Source organism: Mirounga angustirostris, unplaced genomic scaffold (genome assembly GCF_029215605.1).
Source record: "Mirounga angustirostris isolate CCGP_5_RB_7025 unplaced genomic scaffold, mMirAng1.0.hap1 SCAF_15, whole genome shotgun sequence".
Taxonomy (NCBI): domain Eukaryota; kingdom Metazoa; phylum Chordata; class Mammalia; order Carnivora; family Phocidae; genus Mirounga; species Mirounga angustirostris.
This window is the reverse complement of record NW_026991723.1, coordinates 61,009,688-61,028,662: the sequence shown is the minus strand read 5'-3', so window position 1 is coordinate 61,028,662 and position 18,975 is coordinate 61,009,688. Positions and strand designations below refer to the sequence as shown.

The 18,975-nt window shown below is 39.1% G+C and overlaps 1 protein-coding gene across 3 annotated transcripts in view; it reads right to left on the bottom strand.

Annotated features, from left to right (window-relative positions):
* NCBP1 (nuclear cap binding protein subunit 1) overlaps positions 1-18,975 on the bottom strand; it is a 38,517-nt gene that overhangs the window by 3,277 nt on the left and 16,265 nt on the right. For all 3 annotated transcript variants that reach the window (XM_045882745.2, XM_064579918.1, XM_045882746.3), the window contains 12 exons: positions 16,172-16,269; positions 15,368-15,431; positions 13,620-13,730; positions 12,787-12,851; positions 11,259-11,321; positions 10,939-11,013; positions 8,640-8,743; positions 6,511-6,633; positions 5,217-5,319; positions 4,323-4,416; positions 3,293-3,396; positions 1,034-1,148 (listed from right to left, as the gene is read on the bottom strand). In XM_045882745.2, the coding sequence (XP_045738701.1) occupies positions 1,034-1,148; positions 3,293-3,396; positions 4,323-4,416; positions 5,217-5,319; positions 6,511-6,633; positions 8,640-8,743; positions 10,939-11,013; positions 11,259-11,321; positions 12,787-12,851; positions 13,620-13,730; positions 15,368-15,431; positions 16,172-16,269 (1,119 nt within the window). The remainder of the gene's footprint in view (positions 1-1,033; positions 1,149-3,292; positions 3,397-4,322; positions 4,417-5,216; positions 5,320-6,510; positions 6,634-8,639; positions 8,744-10,938; positions 11,014-11,258; positions 11,322-12,786; positions 12,852-13,619; positions 13,731-15,367; positions 15,432-16,171; positions 16,270-18,975) is intronic.

The following is an 18,975-nucleotide window of genomic DNA, read 5'->3' as shown; positions in this document are numbered from 1 at the left end:
TACCTCAGCATCTTATTTTAGTTTGTGAATGTGTGTTTATACACCACATGTATGTATGTATGTATCTCTATATGGAGACTAGCACTTGAACCTTCTATAGGTTCATGTAAGTCATTAAATTTGTTTCCACCTACTCTGGCAAATATGCACAACACTGGAAAATCCTGTCATGAAGAATACTAGGAGTACTATTATGCAAAATTGTGGAATGCAGCTCACTGCTTCCCCCCAAAATGACTAACCATACTCAGTGATAGGACAAGTATTCTGTAAACCGGGGAAGGACTGCCCATCCCTCCCCACAGTAGGGGGGAAGTGGTACACAGTGTTCTCCCTGAGAAATACAAGTGTCCTCTTTCCTTCTCTGCTTTCGGGGCACCTGGGTGGCTCAGTTGGTTAAGCGACTGCCTTCGGCTCAGGTCATGATCCTGGAGTCCCGGGATCGAGTCCCGCATCAGGCTCTCTGCTCGGCAGGGAGTCTGCTTCTCCCTCTGACCCTCCTCCCTCTCATGCTCTCTCTCAAATAAATAAAATCTTAAAAAAAAAAAAAAAAAATCCTTCTCTGCTTTCCCTTTTGGGAAGGACAAACATGACATGGATCCAGAGAGAACTATGGAAAAGCCAGGTTTGTGGCTTCTTTCCAGGTTCATCACACAGTGTAGCAGCAAGGAGCAACACCCCCCCAGGTCCTTCCTCTCCCTCTACTTCTACAACAGTCTGCATAATTTGGCCTCAGAAAAAAGAAGTTCCTATCAAGGTAATGAACTTTGAATTTTTTTTTTTTTAAGATTTTATTCATTTATTTGACAGAGAACAAGTAGGCAGAGAGGCAGGCAGAGGGAGAGGGAGAAGCAGGCTTCCTGCTGAACAGGGAGCCCGATGTGGGGCTCGATCCCAGGACCCCGGGATCATGACCTGAGCCGAAGGCAGCGGCTTAACTGACTGAGCCATCCAGGCGCTCCGAACTTTGAATATTTTTAAGAGTTTCTGGCATAGTTTCTTTGACCATTTATGAATCGACATTTAGACTTACCCGTTTGTGTTGCCTTGCAAGTTTTTCTTTCGCTTCTTCCAGCTCTTTCTGGATTTTGAGAACGTGTTTGTTCATCTTACGAATTGTGGAGTGCAAGATTTCCCAAACAAATAATCTTAAAGTAACACAGCATTTAGTTACTGTATGTTCAAGTACACTTACAGAAAGTAAGATCTCTCAACTTTTATAATCTACTCATGCTGAAGGTCTTCCACTCTTTAGTAGGCAGAATTAGTCCTATTTCTCCAGCAACACTTAAAATTTTTTTTGTATTATAAATTGTGCAAACATCTGTCTCTACCCATTATACTCAGGTGAGCTTCCTGGAAGGCAGTACTGGGTCCTTGTCATTTTTATTTCCATCCCCTTCTAGACACGCATAAAAGGTATGTGTACGTAACTCAATGCAGTGAAATGGCAAACCAGAAAAAAATATGTACATTAGGAACAAAAATATATTTTCTCTCTTCTAAATTTATTTATTTATTTTTAAAGATTTATTTATTTGACAGAGAGAGACACAGAGAGAGGGGGAACACAAGCAGGGAGAGTGGGAGAGAGAGAGGGAGAAGCAGGCTCCCAAGGAGCAGGGAGCCCGATGTGGGACTCGATCCCAGGACCCTGGGATCATGACCTGAGCCGAAGGCAGACGCTTAACGACTGAGCCACCCAGGCACCGCTCTCTTTTAAATTTAAACATCATGTATTGGAGTTGTCTCAAAATGGAAACCGAATCTGAGGCTCATCTCACATCCTTTATGCTACTTAACTATAGCATACATTCAGCCAATTCTCTGGAACATTTAAGGAACTTACTAGTTCGCAATAGCTATCAACTGCTGGGCTTTTAAGAATGAGATAAATATGTGTCCGCTTCTTAATCAGCAAATTGCTCAGGAAGGATCACCTTGCAGGTGCCTTAAAAAGTTTGCTGCATAAATGGTTTCTTTTCTGAAGCAGCGTCTTTAACTATGTCCATCTACAGACTCGTTAGTTCTTCCTAACCCCAAGATACAGTGCAGAAGAGGACTTCCCTCCATACATTTTGACTTGGATGACGGCAGTTTCAGTGGAAGATAATAAAACAGCTTAGTCATCAAACTCAAAGTCTAGTGCATTAGTGGACAGGGCATAGGAGCAGAACACTTCAGCTCTGGAAGGGGTGGTCAGGGAAGGCTTTGCAGAGTTAGGAATACCTGAGCTTAGGGTTCAAGAACAGATGGAGCTTTTGAGCCCTTTATCCGTTCAAGAATGCCTGTGTTTGAATTCTGACTCTGTACTGAGTTGTGACTTTGGACAAGCTACTTAAGCACTCTGCAACACTTTCCTGTTTTGTAAAATATAATGTAACTCACTCTATAGTGTGGGGTGAGGTTGAAATGAGTTGCAAACATTAAGTCACTCAGGATAATGGCTACCAAATAACCTGGGTGGTCAATTTTCTGAGAGTTTGCAAATCTGAGAAATGTTGTTGCCTTCATTTATGAACGCCAATCTGGCTGATATGGTAACTTTAGATCATACCCTTGCACCCTAAGGATTCAGTTCATTTCAGACCAGTGTCCCCTGCAATACCGAATACAATGAAGAGGATAAAGGCTGTGGGGGATTTTTATATCCTTATAAGCAATATTCCTTTATTTCCTGTTTTGAATCAACTCCTACTGTTCCAGTCCCAATCAGTTAGAAAGCCTGTGGACTCCATGAGTAAGAACTAAGCTTAATGAAAAGTCTCTTCCTGTAGGGGAAATGGGTCTAGAATGAATCTCCTGCATTAAATCTAGGTTTTTCGTGACTGACGTGAGACACCTCCCTTCCCCATGGACACTCAGGTGTCCACCAGACTTTTCCTCAATCCCTCCATGATGTATACTTAATCTACTGTGACTCTGGTTTCTCCTAACTCCTGCTATGCATTCCAGGTCCCCAGTTGAGCTGGAACTCTTCCCTGCGACCCACTGTCTAGTTCAGACCCTGACACACAGCCTGATCTTCTCTCCCAAGTCTGGATCCTTTATCAGCAATTCTGCTTCTCTGGCTGGGTCCTGATTCAATTTACAGGTGTGTCCTTAAGAGGCACTGCAAAACTGCCTGGCTGTGTATTCGCACTGTCCAGGAATCTTTTGCCAAGTCCAGTTCTACCAGATCGGACCACTGGTATATTACCGATGTCTGAACCAGAATTTGGAGCTCATGCATGAGACCAAATATAAACGGATTCTTAGAGAATACAAACTTTGTAAAATAATCCACACTTACCTAGTAAAGTCTCGAGACAGTTCTGAAGAGAAGATCCAATTTGCCACTGCAGCACAGTCAACAATCTGTGTGCGGATCATCTTATCTACTAGTACAGCAATCATCTACAGTGAGAAAAGAACCATTAGGGTAAATCACACTTACACGGAAGCCACAAAAATCCCACGGCTACAAAACCAAAAGAGAAAGTCTAAAATTGGGCGCCTGGGTGGCTCAGTTGGTTAAGCGACTGCCTTCGGCTCAGGTCATGATCCTGGAGTCCCTGGATCGAGTCCCGCATCGGGCTCCCTGCTAGGCAGGGAGTCTGCTTCTCCCTCTGACCCTCCCCCCTCTCATGTGCTTGCTCTCTCTCATTCTCTCTCTCTCAAATAAATAAAATCTTTGAAAAAAAAAAAAAGTCTGAAATTCATTTTCAGTGGTTATGGAACGGATTAATTCAATCATTAGGTCTTAAGATTTATTCTGCACTCTGTTTGGCTCTGGTACTTACTATAAAAAAGTAAGAGAACTGTAACACCAGTTAAGATGGAGCGAAAAGAAAAACTGTTAGTGGTTAACACCTAAAATTTTTTGAAAATTAATTAGAGAATACAAAACATACAAACTCTGCTGAATCCTTAAATTAAAAAATCTAAGAATGTTTTATTATAAAAAAAGTGTTAATATATTCACAATTACTTTAATGCCTCTTTAAAACATATAGTATGAAAACAGTAATTGAGGTTTGAGAAAGCCTCAAAGCTGGTTTGTAGAAATTGGGTAGACTTGATAACTTTTTCCTAACCCAAATGGTAGACTCTTCCAAGCAACAAGTATTCTTACTACAAATTTAAAATGTGTTGATCATATAACATTTGCTCTTTGATGAATGAATCAAATACCATGACTTCTACAGCATTAAAAAAAACTACAGAGTTTAAAACCATTCTACAGACAGACTCAAATTTCATGTTTTAACACAATGGCATTAACTGCCTTATTTTTATACCTATATAGTCCGAGCCTCAGCATGTCCAATTACAATTTTTACCTGTGGATGGTTCCTCCAGACCTCAAACATAACTCTTAGAACATGTAACTTTCCTTCATCACTCTCGGCCAGGGTTTTGAAGACTTCATGAAACCTTTTGACAGTGGGGGTAAAAATACCACAGATAAACTTAGTCATTAAGGATTTTAAGTTTTTCAAGGCCTTTTTGATGCTACTCAGTTTACAGTGAAATACATAAATACAAAGTAACTGAATGTTAACCATTAAGGATATAAAAGGTATGATTAAGAATTCACGGTCTGTATGAAATTTGTGACAAAATCTTAAAAGAGATTTTCCATATACCACCATCAGCCTAGGACCCCAGTTTCCCGTGTACCTAAGAACAGGTGAGGGCTAGGGAGCGGTCTCTGAACGCAGGTGAAGCAGTAGCCTGACTGCGCCGTCTGCGGGCACCCTGCAGTAGAGACCTGGTTTCTCCGCTCCGCTGCAGGGGTATCTGTATGCTCTTCCTTCTTCTGCATTGTCTCAGGTGGTAGAAAGCTCTGTCTATAGGTGTCAATCTTTGGGTGACTCCCCACAATGTAGTTGGCTCTCATTTCTGCTTACCTTCCTTTAGGAAGAGGTTTAGACAGGGTGGGAGCTTCTTGACTATATATATGATTGTCCTACGGACCCAGGTTTCTCACTAGTTTCTCTAAAAGTACACATGAAAAAATGTACCTGCCATGTACATAGGCAAACGGTCCACATGGACTGACAGGAGCCAAACAGAGTGTTAGCTACTACAAACCAGAACCATTGTATTAAAATACAGGACAATACTAAGATCTTCACGTTCAACCATTTTAGCTAAAGATTACTGTATCACTGGTATGCACCAAGCAACGTGCCAAACCCTCAAAACAGAGTATATGTTCTTATTGCACTTACTTTGCAAGAGCACTAAAGGAGTGGCTGAATGATTTGGCTGCCAAGTGTAGCAGAGTCTGTACAAAGACCTCTATTTTCAAAGGGTTAAAGCTGAATCCTTCATCTGAAAAATATTCCACAGTAAGACAGCTAGAAAATATAAGTATAGCAATTCCTTGGTCCATCACCTGGAGCTAGATGGATGGCATGCTCACATCCAAGCAAGTCAGACATGTCAGTCATGTCTTTGAATACTAATGAAACAATAAAAGACCATTGCTGATTTCAAATACGCAAAATATAAAACTAAGCATAATCTTAATTCTTAGTTTTTTGAGATTGTTTCCCTAATTCTTTTATATGATCCATTTCTTTTACAAATACCACATAAACTTCCTTGTTCATATCTCTCTGTATGGTGGCAAATAATACATTAATAAAATAATTCAGTAAATACTTAACAGTTAAGTCTAAGTCTTAAGATGTCTGACAATGTCCAAATTTACGACCATCATTTCAACATATGCTTTCTAAATATATTTTCTATCATAATACAAATTTCTTAGAAAAATCCAAACAAAATCCTAGTAAAAAATAACCCAAGGGCCATTCATGTTTTATTTTGATGAAGTCGTTTACTAGGCATGTGTCCTTATGTACTCGTCTAACAAAAAAAATCTTCCCCCGAAATGTCACCCAGTTGTCCCGGTAGACTTTTCATCTGTTTTACAGATTTGTCTCTTTTGGTGCCAGTATCACATTGTTTTAGTTACTGTAGTTTTCAAGATATCTTTCAATATGTGATAAAAGACAAGTCCCTCTCATCATTTTTTGTCTTGTTCATTTACTGATCAGATAAACTTACACATCATTTTGCCTATTTTCCCATTCTCGCCCAGAGAAAAACCTAGGGATTTTGGTTGGAATTACATGGTACATACTCAGTATGTATTAAACATTATTATTGTAATAGTTTAAAAATTGGTGAAAAATCCAACTTTATAATTCACTAAGTCCTCCCAGTCAGGAACCTCTCTAAAGTGAAAACAGGGAATGTTTAAAAATCTCTAAACGGTAAGAGCATATTTTCCTTTGTGTTTAGTTTCTAAACTGAATGTAAGCTATGTCACAGGGAGGTGAGGATCTCTTTTTACACAAGGGAGAGTAGCTGGGTTTTAGGAACCACTGACACACTGAACAGGCCACTGGTTAGGAGCATCCACTGAGACTTAAGAGGAACTGACATTATGCTTTATATTTATGCTTTAACCTGGCCTATACATAGTTCCACTGAAGAAGTACTTAATTCCCTTACCGTCATCATCATCCTGGTTAGGATTTGGTACATCTTTCAGAATGCTGAAGATTTCATCATTGGTTGCTTTACTTTTAAAGGCAACAGCTAAACAGAGGGCAACTGAATGTCCAGGAAGAGAATCTAAGCACAGAATGGGGAAGAGGGTAGATCAAGTTTTAAGACTGTTCTTGTAAATAGCCAAATAACCAAGAAACTTAAACTTCTATAACTGTCCTTTGACAGTCCTCAAATCCCTGGGCTTTTATTAAGCTTTTAAAAAGCTGAGACTCAATGTATTTCTTTCATTTTGGTCAGTGCCCCTTCTTCCTCCTTTTCCCTAGGATAGTGAAGTTTGAGTTTGAACAGGGAAAGGCTGCCAATTTGATAGATTTGCTTTTGTCTTTTGCTTAGGCCATACACTTGAATCTGTATAAGCCAGATGCTCATATGCTGTGACTCCATGTATTTACTATTAGTTATTATCTGTTGAGTCCTTATTGTATAAAATCTGCACTAATGTATAGTGTATGGCATCACCAGAGCAACTGCAAATCTTTTAATGTAAGGCAGACAAAGGGGTAACAAATAAAAAGACAATCCTGACATAGAACAGGAGTTGCTAAGCATTTTGAATGAAGTCAATTACAATAGGTCCCATGTGCTGTGTGCTTTTACTTTAAAGTAGGAGAGAAAATAAGTGAAGAAAAAGAGAAACCTGTCACTAAAGGGTCTACGTTGTAGTGGGGGAACCAAGATAGTCACAAACAAAGTAGCCAGAGCAACACAAAACTGGCTTGCTAAACTTTAGTATTTACAGAAGAGGAGCTTGGGCCAGACCCTGGAGAGAGCACAGGAACTGGTGAGAAAAAGGGCTTTCCAGACTGAGGTTAATGGCACAAATAAAGGCAAAACCAAGAACCATGAGCCCGGAATAAATAAAAGAGGAAGTGGCCTGGCTGGAGCAGGGGTCCACTTGGGAAGCAGTGACAAATAACATTGTAGGGACAACTGTTATGAGGGCTTTAACTGTTAGGCTCATCTGCTTCTACGGGAATAAAGAAAACTCAACGTTCAACAAAAGTTTGAGCTGTTGCTATCAACGACGACGTTACGGTTCTCTGGGCCAGGATAAGGCAGAGCTCAAGACTCAGCGCGTACGAGCGCTGCTGCACCAAGCTTTGCTCTGGCAGGAAAGCACAGCGGGAAGGGCGAAGCTGCTCAGTTAGGAAGGCTGGACGTGAGTCGGGGCTCTACCACTCGGAAGCCATCTCACTCTGGCTTCACCTCTTTGAAGATCTTCCTCATGGTAAAATTGGTCTAATAAACACATTGATTCTCTGAGTTGTCTTAAGGATTAAGTGACATAGTGACACAGCAGATGTGCTCAGCATTGGGACCAACTAAGTTTACTTCGAGGAAAACAGGTGTAGTGTGAGGTGGAGTTGGAGAACCAGGGGCACAGAAGGCAAGGGAGATGAGTGAGTTTCAAGATGCAAGAAGTGCCACACACCATGAAGTGGGAGGCCCACGGAGGAGCCATGTGCAGTGCCATCTGCAAAGACTAACGTGGAAAACCTCTGCACCTAACTCTCTGCCAGTGATCACCAATGTGATCTTCCTTAAACATAAAGCACAAAATGGCAGATCACAGGCTAGGCCCTCTGATTCACAGCATAATCCCAGACATAAGGTAACCAAAAAGTGAAAAAACCGTATTTAAGAATTTACTTCTAGAGGCATATTGCTGGTCAAAATACAGTCTATGTGCACCTATGTTCCCACACCTGAACTGGTATCATGTGATAATTCAGATACTCTCTACTGCCATGACAGATACACTCTCATCTTAATAAGTTCTGGCTCTACATTCAACTTGCTGTACTTAGCAGCATACTTAAAATAATGTCATGGCTATAACATAAACAATATTAAGAAAAAAATTACAAACCAATAATAACTAAGTAAATCATGAATCTTCAAAATGACAGGGCAAACAACAGTGACTAGTATAGATCACCTTTCAAACACAAAATATAAACCCAAGAAAAGAAAAAGTTCACTTTCTCCACCTTAAATAACTGACTTCAGAGAATACTGGTGTTGGTACTTTTAAAAGACAATGGAATGAACTATATTGTGTTACTTACTGCTACTTTCATCTCCGTACTTGTAAATGCAGGTTGGGTTTGCAGGACATAGAGCTGAGAAGGTAGGAGGAACAATATCTAATATACGCTGATGATAAGACAACCTATAATACAAATAAGAGCCTCAGAAAATACCGTTCATCAGTTCCCCTCTTTGGTACCTCTAACTTACCAGGAGAGTCCCATCTCTAACACCCTGGACTCAGCTGACAGCCCAGAAGCCAAAGGGGAAAACAAGTCCTTTAAGCTTTTGTCTATGATAGCATACTGAAACTAAGGCCTTCTTCAAAACTTACTGGTTCACAGTGAGGTGTGGGCCGGTGGGTCTACAAGCCTGGTGACCAAGGATGTGGAGTGGTACTGGGGTAGGGTGGGGCAGAGGAGACTCCATGATGGGGAGACTGATTATATTGTAGCAAATAAATGTATATCAAGACTAACGGGAGCCAAGTTTCCTACTGCCTGAAAAGGTATTTAGAAATCATGGCAAGGGGAAGGCTAGAAAAAAATGAGGTAGAGCTGGAGGGATACACACACCTAGGTGGATATGAAAAGTTATGTATGTGTGTCTGTGTGCATAAATGTATATACTATCTTTGTCCATCCCAAGAGCAATGAGCACATCAAGTGTCCAGATCTTGGTCCCTAAATACCATACTCCACTATTAGGAACTTGGGCTCTGTGAGGGGCGCCTGGGTGGCTCAGTCGGTTGAGTGTCAGACTCTTGGTTTTGCCTCAGGTCATGGTCGCAGGGTCCTGGGATCAAGCCCCACGTCGGGCTCCCTGCTCAGTGGGGAGCCTGCTTCTCCTCCCGCTGCCCCTCCCCCTTGCTTGTGCTTGCTCGTGCACACATGCAAGCATGCGCGCGTGCTCCCTCCCAAATAAAAAAAATCTTGAAAAGAAGAAAGAAAAGAAAAGAAAGGAAAAGAAAAAAGAAAAGAAACGTGGGCTCTGTGAATAGATGATTCCAGGGGAGGGGCAAGGAAACACAAGTTGGGTCTGGGACAGCTTATGCCAAAAATAATGAAGTGCTTAATGAATGGAGGGGGATATTAAGAGAGGAAAAAAAGGACACAGGAGGCACAAGGGGCTCCCCAATAAACAAATCAGGGACAACTTAGGCATCAAAATTAATGACAGCAAGAGATTATAACTCACTGAAGGAAACAGAAATCCATTAGTCCCTACAGATATATAAACACAGGAATAAATAAATAAATGGGCTAAAAAGGATAGTGCTTTCTTACAGAATGCCAATTAATAAATGCAGAGAAAAAATGAAAAAAGAGAATCATTACTTGGCAGTCATCATGGTGGTGGCAGATAAAAGTAGCAGCTGTCAGTAGACGTTTGATGCAGAATAGGAGTATAATCTCAGGATATCTCCCACAAAATATTAATCAATTACAAAGGGAAAAATGGTGAATTTAAGGTGGAGAAGCCTGGCAGACATGGACATGACCAGGTGACTAAGGTTAACATTTCCAGGGGCAGGGCTCCTGGGCCTCCTGACGCGATGCACGAGGAAGACTATCAACCATGTAAGTCCTGAGTCTGGTTAGGAGCACACTTGGGGGCGACTCAAGAAAGAAAGGCCTAGATTCTTTAAAACACGAAAGACAGCAAAGGGTAACTGGTCAAGTGAGGAATGGGAAGAGAGTGACACCTAAATGCTACCCTTGTGCTCCTGGAGAGGACTCCAGCCCAGAAAAGGAAAAGACATTATCGTGACGGCTGGCAAGGTTTCGTCTGCAGGCCGGGTGGCCGCACTCCTGTACCACAGTTGCTTTCCTAATCTGGAGGGCTGCATGCGGGCCACTTAGCAGCGTCTTTGCTTTGAGGAAAGATACAGTGGACTGTTAAAGGACATGGGCCATCACATCTACAGCTTGTTTTCAGAGGGCTTAGGAGAAGACCAACGTGATGGGTGTATACATACAGGAAGGAAAAAGAAGTGAACATCTGAACAAGTGTGGTGAAGTGTTAATAACTAGGGAATCTAAGTGAACAGGATACAGAGTTCTTTGCACTATTCTGGCAACTTTCCTGAAATGTGAAATTATTTCAAAGTATATTTGACAAAAAAACATTGGCCTAATTCCCACAGAATCCAGATGGCATGGCTGCTTCATTTTTTAAGCCTATGGCTTGACTAAAAACTGAAAGGGAAGAGAGGCCGGTACTTGGATGTAGAAAATGATATTCTGGACATACATCACACATACAAAGAAGAGAACAATCCCCCCCATAGAAATGAGGAGAACTAAGCTAAGGAGAAAACACAAAGAACTAACTTACCTCATACATTTTTCTAGAACTTCTCTTACAAACTTTGGTTTGGGACTTTCAGGATCTTGAGTAAGACAATCTGACCTAATGAGAAAATGGTAGTTGTATAAGTTCTTACACATAATCTGCACTTATACCTAATGTGTACTTAGCTACAATGAGTTTCCCTGTACCTAAATTATTTCATTTACACACACACACACACACGTATACCAAAAGTATTTCAGACTGTGTAGAAGATTGTTATTTATGTTATAGCTTTAAATATTTAGTTTTCTTTATTACGATAGACTGCAGAGAAAGGAAAGATAAAACGTACGACCACTTACCAATCTTCCCAGCTCCAGCGGAACTGGAAGTTACTTAGATGATGGGAAAACCAATTAATAAACCTATAGAGAGAAGTGGGCAGGCGGTGGGGCGGGACAGAAAAGGATGAATGGTTGCAGTTTGTAACAGGAACTTATATAATCTTTCAGACAAATAAAACCCTATTTTATAGAGTTAAATGAAAATCATATCCCCCTACCAAAGCTGTATCTTCTGCTGTCACTTACCCTTTTCTCTGCAAATCTTTTAATTCATCTTCTCCCCCAAAATAACAGTCCCCTATTTCACTCGTTGTAATAGAACTATCCTTTTTAAATGAATAACAGATCTGATGTGAGTGCCTGTTTTGTGGCAGGCACTACGTATACACACGTGTGTGTGTGTGTATGTCTATACGTTACACACACACACACGTATATATATAGTTGAAATCTCACAATAATTTTCAAGTAATGTACTATCTTCCCCCATTTCACTGACAATGTAACAGAGGCAAAAGATTAAAGGAACTGCAGATAAAACATTTTATAAGCGGCAGAGCCATGGTCTCTCATTACCACACTATACCCTTTTCACCACAGACAAAATATACATCTCTTTTCCCCTAAAAATACATCTGATCTATGATGTAAATCACCTTAGTATACAGTATAATGCTGTGAAATTTGTAAGAGCCCAATATGTATTTCCTGAATTTCAAATGGCATAAATGTGACGTCCAACACAACTCCTAGTTTTATTAATTAGACTGGGAGAAAAATCAGAAGACGCTTTCTTAAAGCATGTCCCTCACAGATCTGTAATTGCAATCACTGAAATTACTCAGGATAATAGGTCTGACATAGAGTAGTGCTTACTGATAAAGTTCAGATATGCAATCTGAACAATGGACATGAAAGATCTTGGTAATTGGAGAAATGTTCAGTACCTGTCCCAATCTGATTTGGGAAACTGACAGAGGTAAGAAAGAATACCAGCTGATGAAGGTGGTATCCAGGCCTGCCCCCAAAGAAGACAGTGGGCATGCAATTACCACACCTCTAACAATCCAATATGGTCTTTGGTATTAACTGAGTCTTCAAGCTGTAGTTATGCAGAAGCTAATTATTCTAGAAGCAGATACTATCTATAAACAAAAATACACACATAATACATATTTATACATAAGTATACAGTATTAGACTCTGCTTCTGCATGGGGGATAGTTAGTATAAAGCCTATTTTAAAAGCTTACATACCCAATTACAAAGGAAAAAGTATAATTATACCAAAGCACCAAACAAGTAAACAATGAATGAAATTAAAGAAAACCTCAGCATGGCCATCATTTCATATTGGAAGTTGTACTAGAAAGTATGTTACATTGTGAGTTTTATTATTATATAGAGGATTATTTTGGGGAGGCAAGAAAGAAAAATCAACTTAGAAATTCTAAAAAGGCAAATGTTTTACTGATCCAATTCTTTTATACAGCACAGGGAGGAGAAGCTGCTAGCCATCAGTACAGAAATAAGGCAATTACTGTACCTGTCCACACATGTAGTGTTCATCGTGTCCAAACGCATGTATAACATTTCAGTTGCCTGTGCAAGCTGTGAATTTGAGGATAAGGAAAACTACTCTCCATCCTTCTTCAAAATAAGTTGTGATAAAAAAAATAACATTTTTTAGAAGTCTGTATAATGACTAATAATGCTGGGCATCTTTTCATATAATTGATTTTTTTAAAAACAGCTTTGAGTAAGTTACCAATGATATACAATAAATCTGACCTGCATACACCCGTGAAATAAACACAGTGAATATATACATCACCTCTACTCTGAACTTTCCCCACGCTCCTTTGGAATCCTTTCTCCCCCTCCTCCCCTGTGTCTGCAAGCAAATATTGGTCTTTTGTCACTGGATTACTTTGCATTTTCTAGAATTTTGTGTAAATGAAATCAGAGTATAAATTCTTATTTGTTTGGCAACTTTTATTCAGCATACTTATTTTGCAATTCATTCAAGTTGCTGCCTGCACCAAAAATTTGTTCCTTTTTATTCCTGAGTAGTATTCTATTGTACAGATATGACAAATTTGTGTATTCATTCATATATTGATGGACATTTGGATTGCCTCATTTGGGGTTATTATAAAGTTTCTATGAACATTAATGCCCAAATCTCTGTAGGGAAATGTGCTTTCATTTCCATTAGGTAAATACCTAAGAGTGGACTGGCTGGACTGTGTTTAACGTATGTTTACACGGATGTTTAACTTTTGAAGAAATGGCCAAACTGTCCAGGAAGTGATTTAAACTCAGTAAGAAATATTTAATAGTCTTTTAAATTAAGTTTAAAAGCAAAGGGAAGGATACAACTTGGGGTAGAGAGCCAGGCTGAAGTTTGCACAGCTCGATGAGCAGTGTTGTGTACATCACATCAATGTGCGGTGGTGCTGGAAGCTGAAACAGCTCTGCAAAGATCACCTACAGAAGAATTCATGAGTCAGAACTCAATTCAGCAGGTATCTGTACTTTCATCAGAAAGACTTCAACATTCTAAACGTAAACTCTAACTCCATGGCATGCATAATAAAAAAAATTCCTTTTTAATCTTTAAAATTATGCTCTTTAAAACATGGACATCTGTAACTGAATACTGTAATGAAAATTTCATCCTTCTATAACTCAAATAAGAATACACAAAAATTAATGCTTATTTGATACTGCCAAAGAACTGTGCAATTAAATTCCCCACTCTGGAAATATCAGAGTTGATTCAGGCAGCTGATCCATCAGGGTTTCATTCCTAGTAGTAAAAACCCTCACTAGATTCTGAGGATAGGAAGAGAAGACAGTCAAGTCATTCCAGGCTGCTCCTTCAAAACTACTTAAAAAGAGATGGTGCCTGGCCATCTCTTTGGTAGTCCAAGATTTCTCTGCCATGATTGTTGTTCAGAAACTTGTTTCTACCCTCCCTATATAATTCTAAAGCCTGGGTCTGCATTCTTTCTTCTCACTCCCATCTCCCATCCCTCTGTACTTCATTCTGATGAATTTTTACACATATTTCAGATTTGAAAATATGACTTACATTTTGCATTTCAACAGACGTGTCAATGAGTCAGGTTCATAGTCTAAACATACTCTCAAGTTTTATAAAGACAGAACAAATGCAGTATTTTTAAGAAAGCACACAAATGCAGTATGAATAAAAAGTGAATCTGTAATACATCATAACTGTGCTCACTTTCATGAGTTTTTTAACAAAAAGGAATAATGCAATCGACAATCTGACTCATGTATGTGTCAAGTGAAAACAGTTTTTTAGAACATAAATCTCTATAAGGCGTTCAACTTAACTACTACTATCACCCCTCTGCATGACCTAATATGGGGTCAAAAGCATCATCTTTTCTTCCTACTTCCAAAAACAATGGGCTTTTTTGATTTCGAGGAATACTCACACTTCTCCCTACCTTGTGTTACAGGGAATATACTAGTATGAGTATGCTAGCAGTAAGAAGCCAGATAAACACAGTTAAGGATAGGTTATTTGCCTAAAGTAATAAAATATTTTATTTATTTATTTTTTAAAAAGATTTTATTTGACGAGAGAGAGAGAGCACAAGCAGGGGGAGTGGCTGTGGCAGAGGGAGAGGGAGAAGCAGGCTCCCCGCTGAGCAGGGAGCCCCACGAGGGACTCAATTGTAGGACCCAGGGATCGTGACCTGAGCCAAAGGCAGACGCGTAACTGACTGAGCCACCCAGGTGCCCCAGTAATACAATATTTTAAAGTATTCAAGCCAATTATGTATCTGGTAAGTGGACAATGTGCTGATAGGACTGGAGGTAACTTACACTATCCATGAATGAAGACATACACTATAAATAATTTATGGGCAACACAATATTCCATTTGGCTACTGGTCTCAACCTTCTCTTTTCTCTTTACTAACATGGCTAACAGAGCACCAAAACTGACAGTAATGTCCTTGCTCCTGTGTTAATTTTCAGTACCTGACAAGTTGCGAGGGGAAAAAAAAAAGCCAAGAGTCTATTACACTTTAAAATCAGCAGAAAGATTCTGAAACTTAGAAACATGCTCCATGTGGAATGCGTACCTCAACTATGTGGTAGTTCAAGGGGATCTTGTTCTTCCCTGGATAGCTCACCAGCTGTGCAGCACTATAAAAAGTGTAACTGAAGTTTAGTAAGTATACAAAGATACATAAAAAAATCAAATAAACAGCTCCAAAAGCAGCGCATTTGGATTCGAGGGAAAGAAATCTTTTCTGAAATGCTCTAGATTTCAGGTACTTCACTTAATTAACTATAGCCAAACTACTTTGTTTACCACGAAGAAACTCTTTAATGCATCCAAAACTCCTTGAAAGATCAAAAGCAGTAAAAGTAATATTACTAAGAAAGCATATTCAGATCTACTAACTTTAAAAGTGTTAATAGAGTAGACCACTCCCCAAATACTGTATTCCTTTCCACCTTAAAATCTAAACCAAAACTTTCCAAGGCTTAAGGAAATACTAAAAATAAACTTTTCCAAAGCTCGGTATCTAAATGTTAGAAAACTATTAATATTCTTTTATTCCCGTAACATTCATACCAAAAACAGTCATTCAAGTTAGTTTGTCCATAGCATATGGCAAATACCCACACAAAAAAGCCAACATCATGTGCACATTATTATAAAACACTATAGTATTATGAAGCAGCCAGAGAGATACTATTTGAGTGTGAAGGGCCTTGAAAAAGCAAAGAAGGGTCTTTAGAAATTGGTCCTCCCTAGCAAGACAGGGCATCAGGAAGAGAGGAAGATTTTCTTACACTCCTAACATACATTTTCCTCTTACCAAATCAAAATTACTACTTTTTCTCCACTCAAAAAGTTACCGTGAAAAGAATCTTACCAAGTCTTCCTTTCCTTCCAGTGGGACTTAATGATACAGTGAAGATTCTCTTCTATGACAAATCTTTCAACTGAATGACTCCCTGGCATTACAGGACCCTGGAAAGAAAACAAATGTCTATACTACAAATCTAGAGAAAGATACTGTCTTTCATCTATCTAACAAGTATTTGAGAGCTTATTACGTTCCAGACACTATACTCGGTGCTGAGGATAAAAGTTCAGAAGTGTGAAAACTCCTATCACTGTCATACTCACTTCATCGACAATACAATTAGGGTGGCAGTGGCAGCATTTTTTCTAGTGCCCCTGACACTATACTACCATCATCCATCTCAAACCAAAGAGCTTATATTATTAGCTCTATACGATTTGATTTTTTTAAACCACGAGAGTGGATTAACTTCCATAATAAACATGGAGAGAGGAGAAATTTTTACTTCAAACACTGTATAGACATAAAAAGTCACATATGTATTGAAAGACAGCCATAATTGGGGCCCCTGGGTGGCTCAGTCAGTTAAGCATCTTTGGCTCAGGTCATAATTTCTGGGTTCTGGGATAGAGCCCCCTATTGGGCTCCCTGCTCACTGGGGAGCCTGCTTCTCCCCCTCCCTCTGCCCTCCCCCCCCCACTTGTACTTTCTCTCTTTCTCAAATAAATAAAATCTTAAAAAAAAAGACAGCCATACTATTTTGTTTAAAAAAATGGTTAAAAAACATTACCTACATATTTTTTTTAAGCATATGCATAGCAAACAGGTTCAAAGAGTTTATTTTTATTTACTTATTATTTACTATTGCAGACTTCTAATCTCTATTAATTTTTAATTTTTTCAAATAAACTTTTTTTTCCCCCAGAGACCAAAACAAAAGAACCAAATCCTTTTCATTTTTAGGGAAACAAATATTTTATATGTTTATGCTCTTCTGGCAAGGGAAAATGGGCACATTAGAGAGGCAACACCAATTAAGTATAAATATAAGTTTTCTTATAAATTAAGTACAAATATACAAGCAACATCAATTAAGAGAAACACATTTTAAGGTCCTATTCTAGTTCCTCTTATACAAACAAATGCCTAACTACAAAGATTCTAGCCATCTTATATTAGATTTCCAATTAGATATCCCTAATTAGACCATTACATAATGTTGACTGAAAGCCTTTCACTATATATGCAATATAGCAAAGTGGGTAGCAAGCTGATAATTCTGTACATATAACTGATTATCTGACAATGTTTTATTCTGAGACAGATTATACATATACTAAATTTTCACTGGCCAAAAGCAATTTAAGGTAGGGCAGAAAAGAGAAGACAGGAGAAAGAAAACTCAAGTTTGATCTCAGGTGGTAATAGTGGTTCTCAGAATGGGACAATGTTGCCCTCAGGGGTCACCTGGCAATCTCTGGAGATAGTTGTGGTTGTTACACCTGACATTTCCCCTCTGGATGCTGCTGGTAGAGGCCAGAGGTGCTGCTAAGCATCCTACAGTCACAGGACAGGCCCCCACCACAAAGAATTCTCCAGCTCCAAACGTCAACTGTGCCAAGGCTGAAAAGCCCTGCTCTCTGCTGACTAGGATGTACTAAGCAATGGATATGGTACTTTAGCCAGAACCGATCCAGTGATCACCATGCCTGCTGCTGGGCTGTTCAAGTTAAGACAGTCATTCAAATGCAAAGATATAAAATAAAACAGAGTGAAAATGTGAATTTTTATACCAAAGGTTAATATCAAAATCATACATTTTCTTAATTAATAAAGTATAATGGCTGTTAACAACTTGGCTTCATAATAAAGAATATGCATATTTAAAAACTAGAGTCAGCTTATACTCATCTTTGAGGTTTTTAAATTAAAAATATTTTAAAATATTTTTTTAAAGATTTATTTATTTGAGAGAGAGTGAGTGAGTGTGTGGAGGGGAGGGGCAGAAGGAGAAGGAGAGAGAATCCCAAGCCAACTCCACGCTTAGCACAGAACCTGACATGGGGCTCCATCCCAGGACCGAGATCACGACCTGAGCCGAAATCAAGTCGGATACTTAACCGACTGAGCCACCCAGGGCCCCTAAAAATATTTTATAATATTAAAAAAAACCCAATTATATAGTATGAATAATAAGACAAGCTGTGAGGGTTAGAGATGGATAATCTCAAAAACTGGGTATTTTTTGAGGCGCCTGGGTAGCTTAGTTGGTTAAGCATCTGCCTTTGGCTCAGGTGGTGATACCAGGGTCCCAGGATCAAGCCTAGCGTCGGGCTCCCTGCTCAGTGGGGAGCTTGCTTTTCCCTCTCCCTCTACTCCCCTGGCTTGTGCTCTCTCTCAAATAAATAGATAAAATCTTAAAAAACCAAAACAACAACAACAAATTAAAAAAAACCTAGGTATTTTTCTTAAAAAAGTCTTATTAATAATAGCTAAAATTATTGAGCACTTATGTGTCACATACTGTTCTATGCATTTTATGTTTTAGTAATTCAATCCTCATTAAATCTTTATTAGAATATACTATTATTATTATTCCATTAGGAAACTAAGGTAGAGCGGAAATAACTCACTCAAGATCATATAGCTAGGATCTGACTAAACCAGGATTAAAACTTAAACCAGTCTGGCTGCTGAACCTATTGCACACTGTACTCTCAATCTACTTACACATGCTAAATAGAATTTCTTACATAATGAGGTGATACCATTCACTAAATTAAACTGTTAACTTCACTGCTGTTGGTCCTCTCAGTTAATAAACCACTAGGAATTAAAATGTATCACAGGCATAATTCAAACAAGATTAA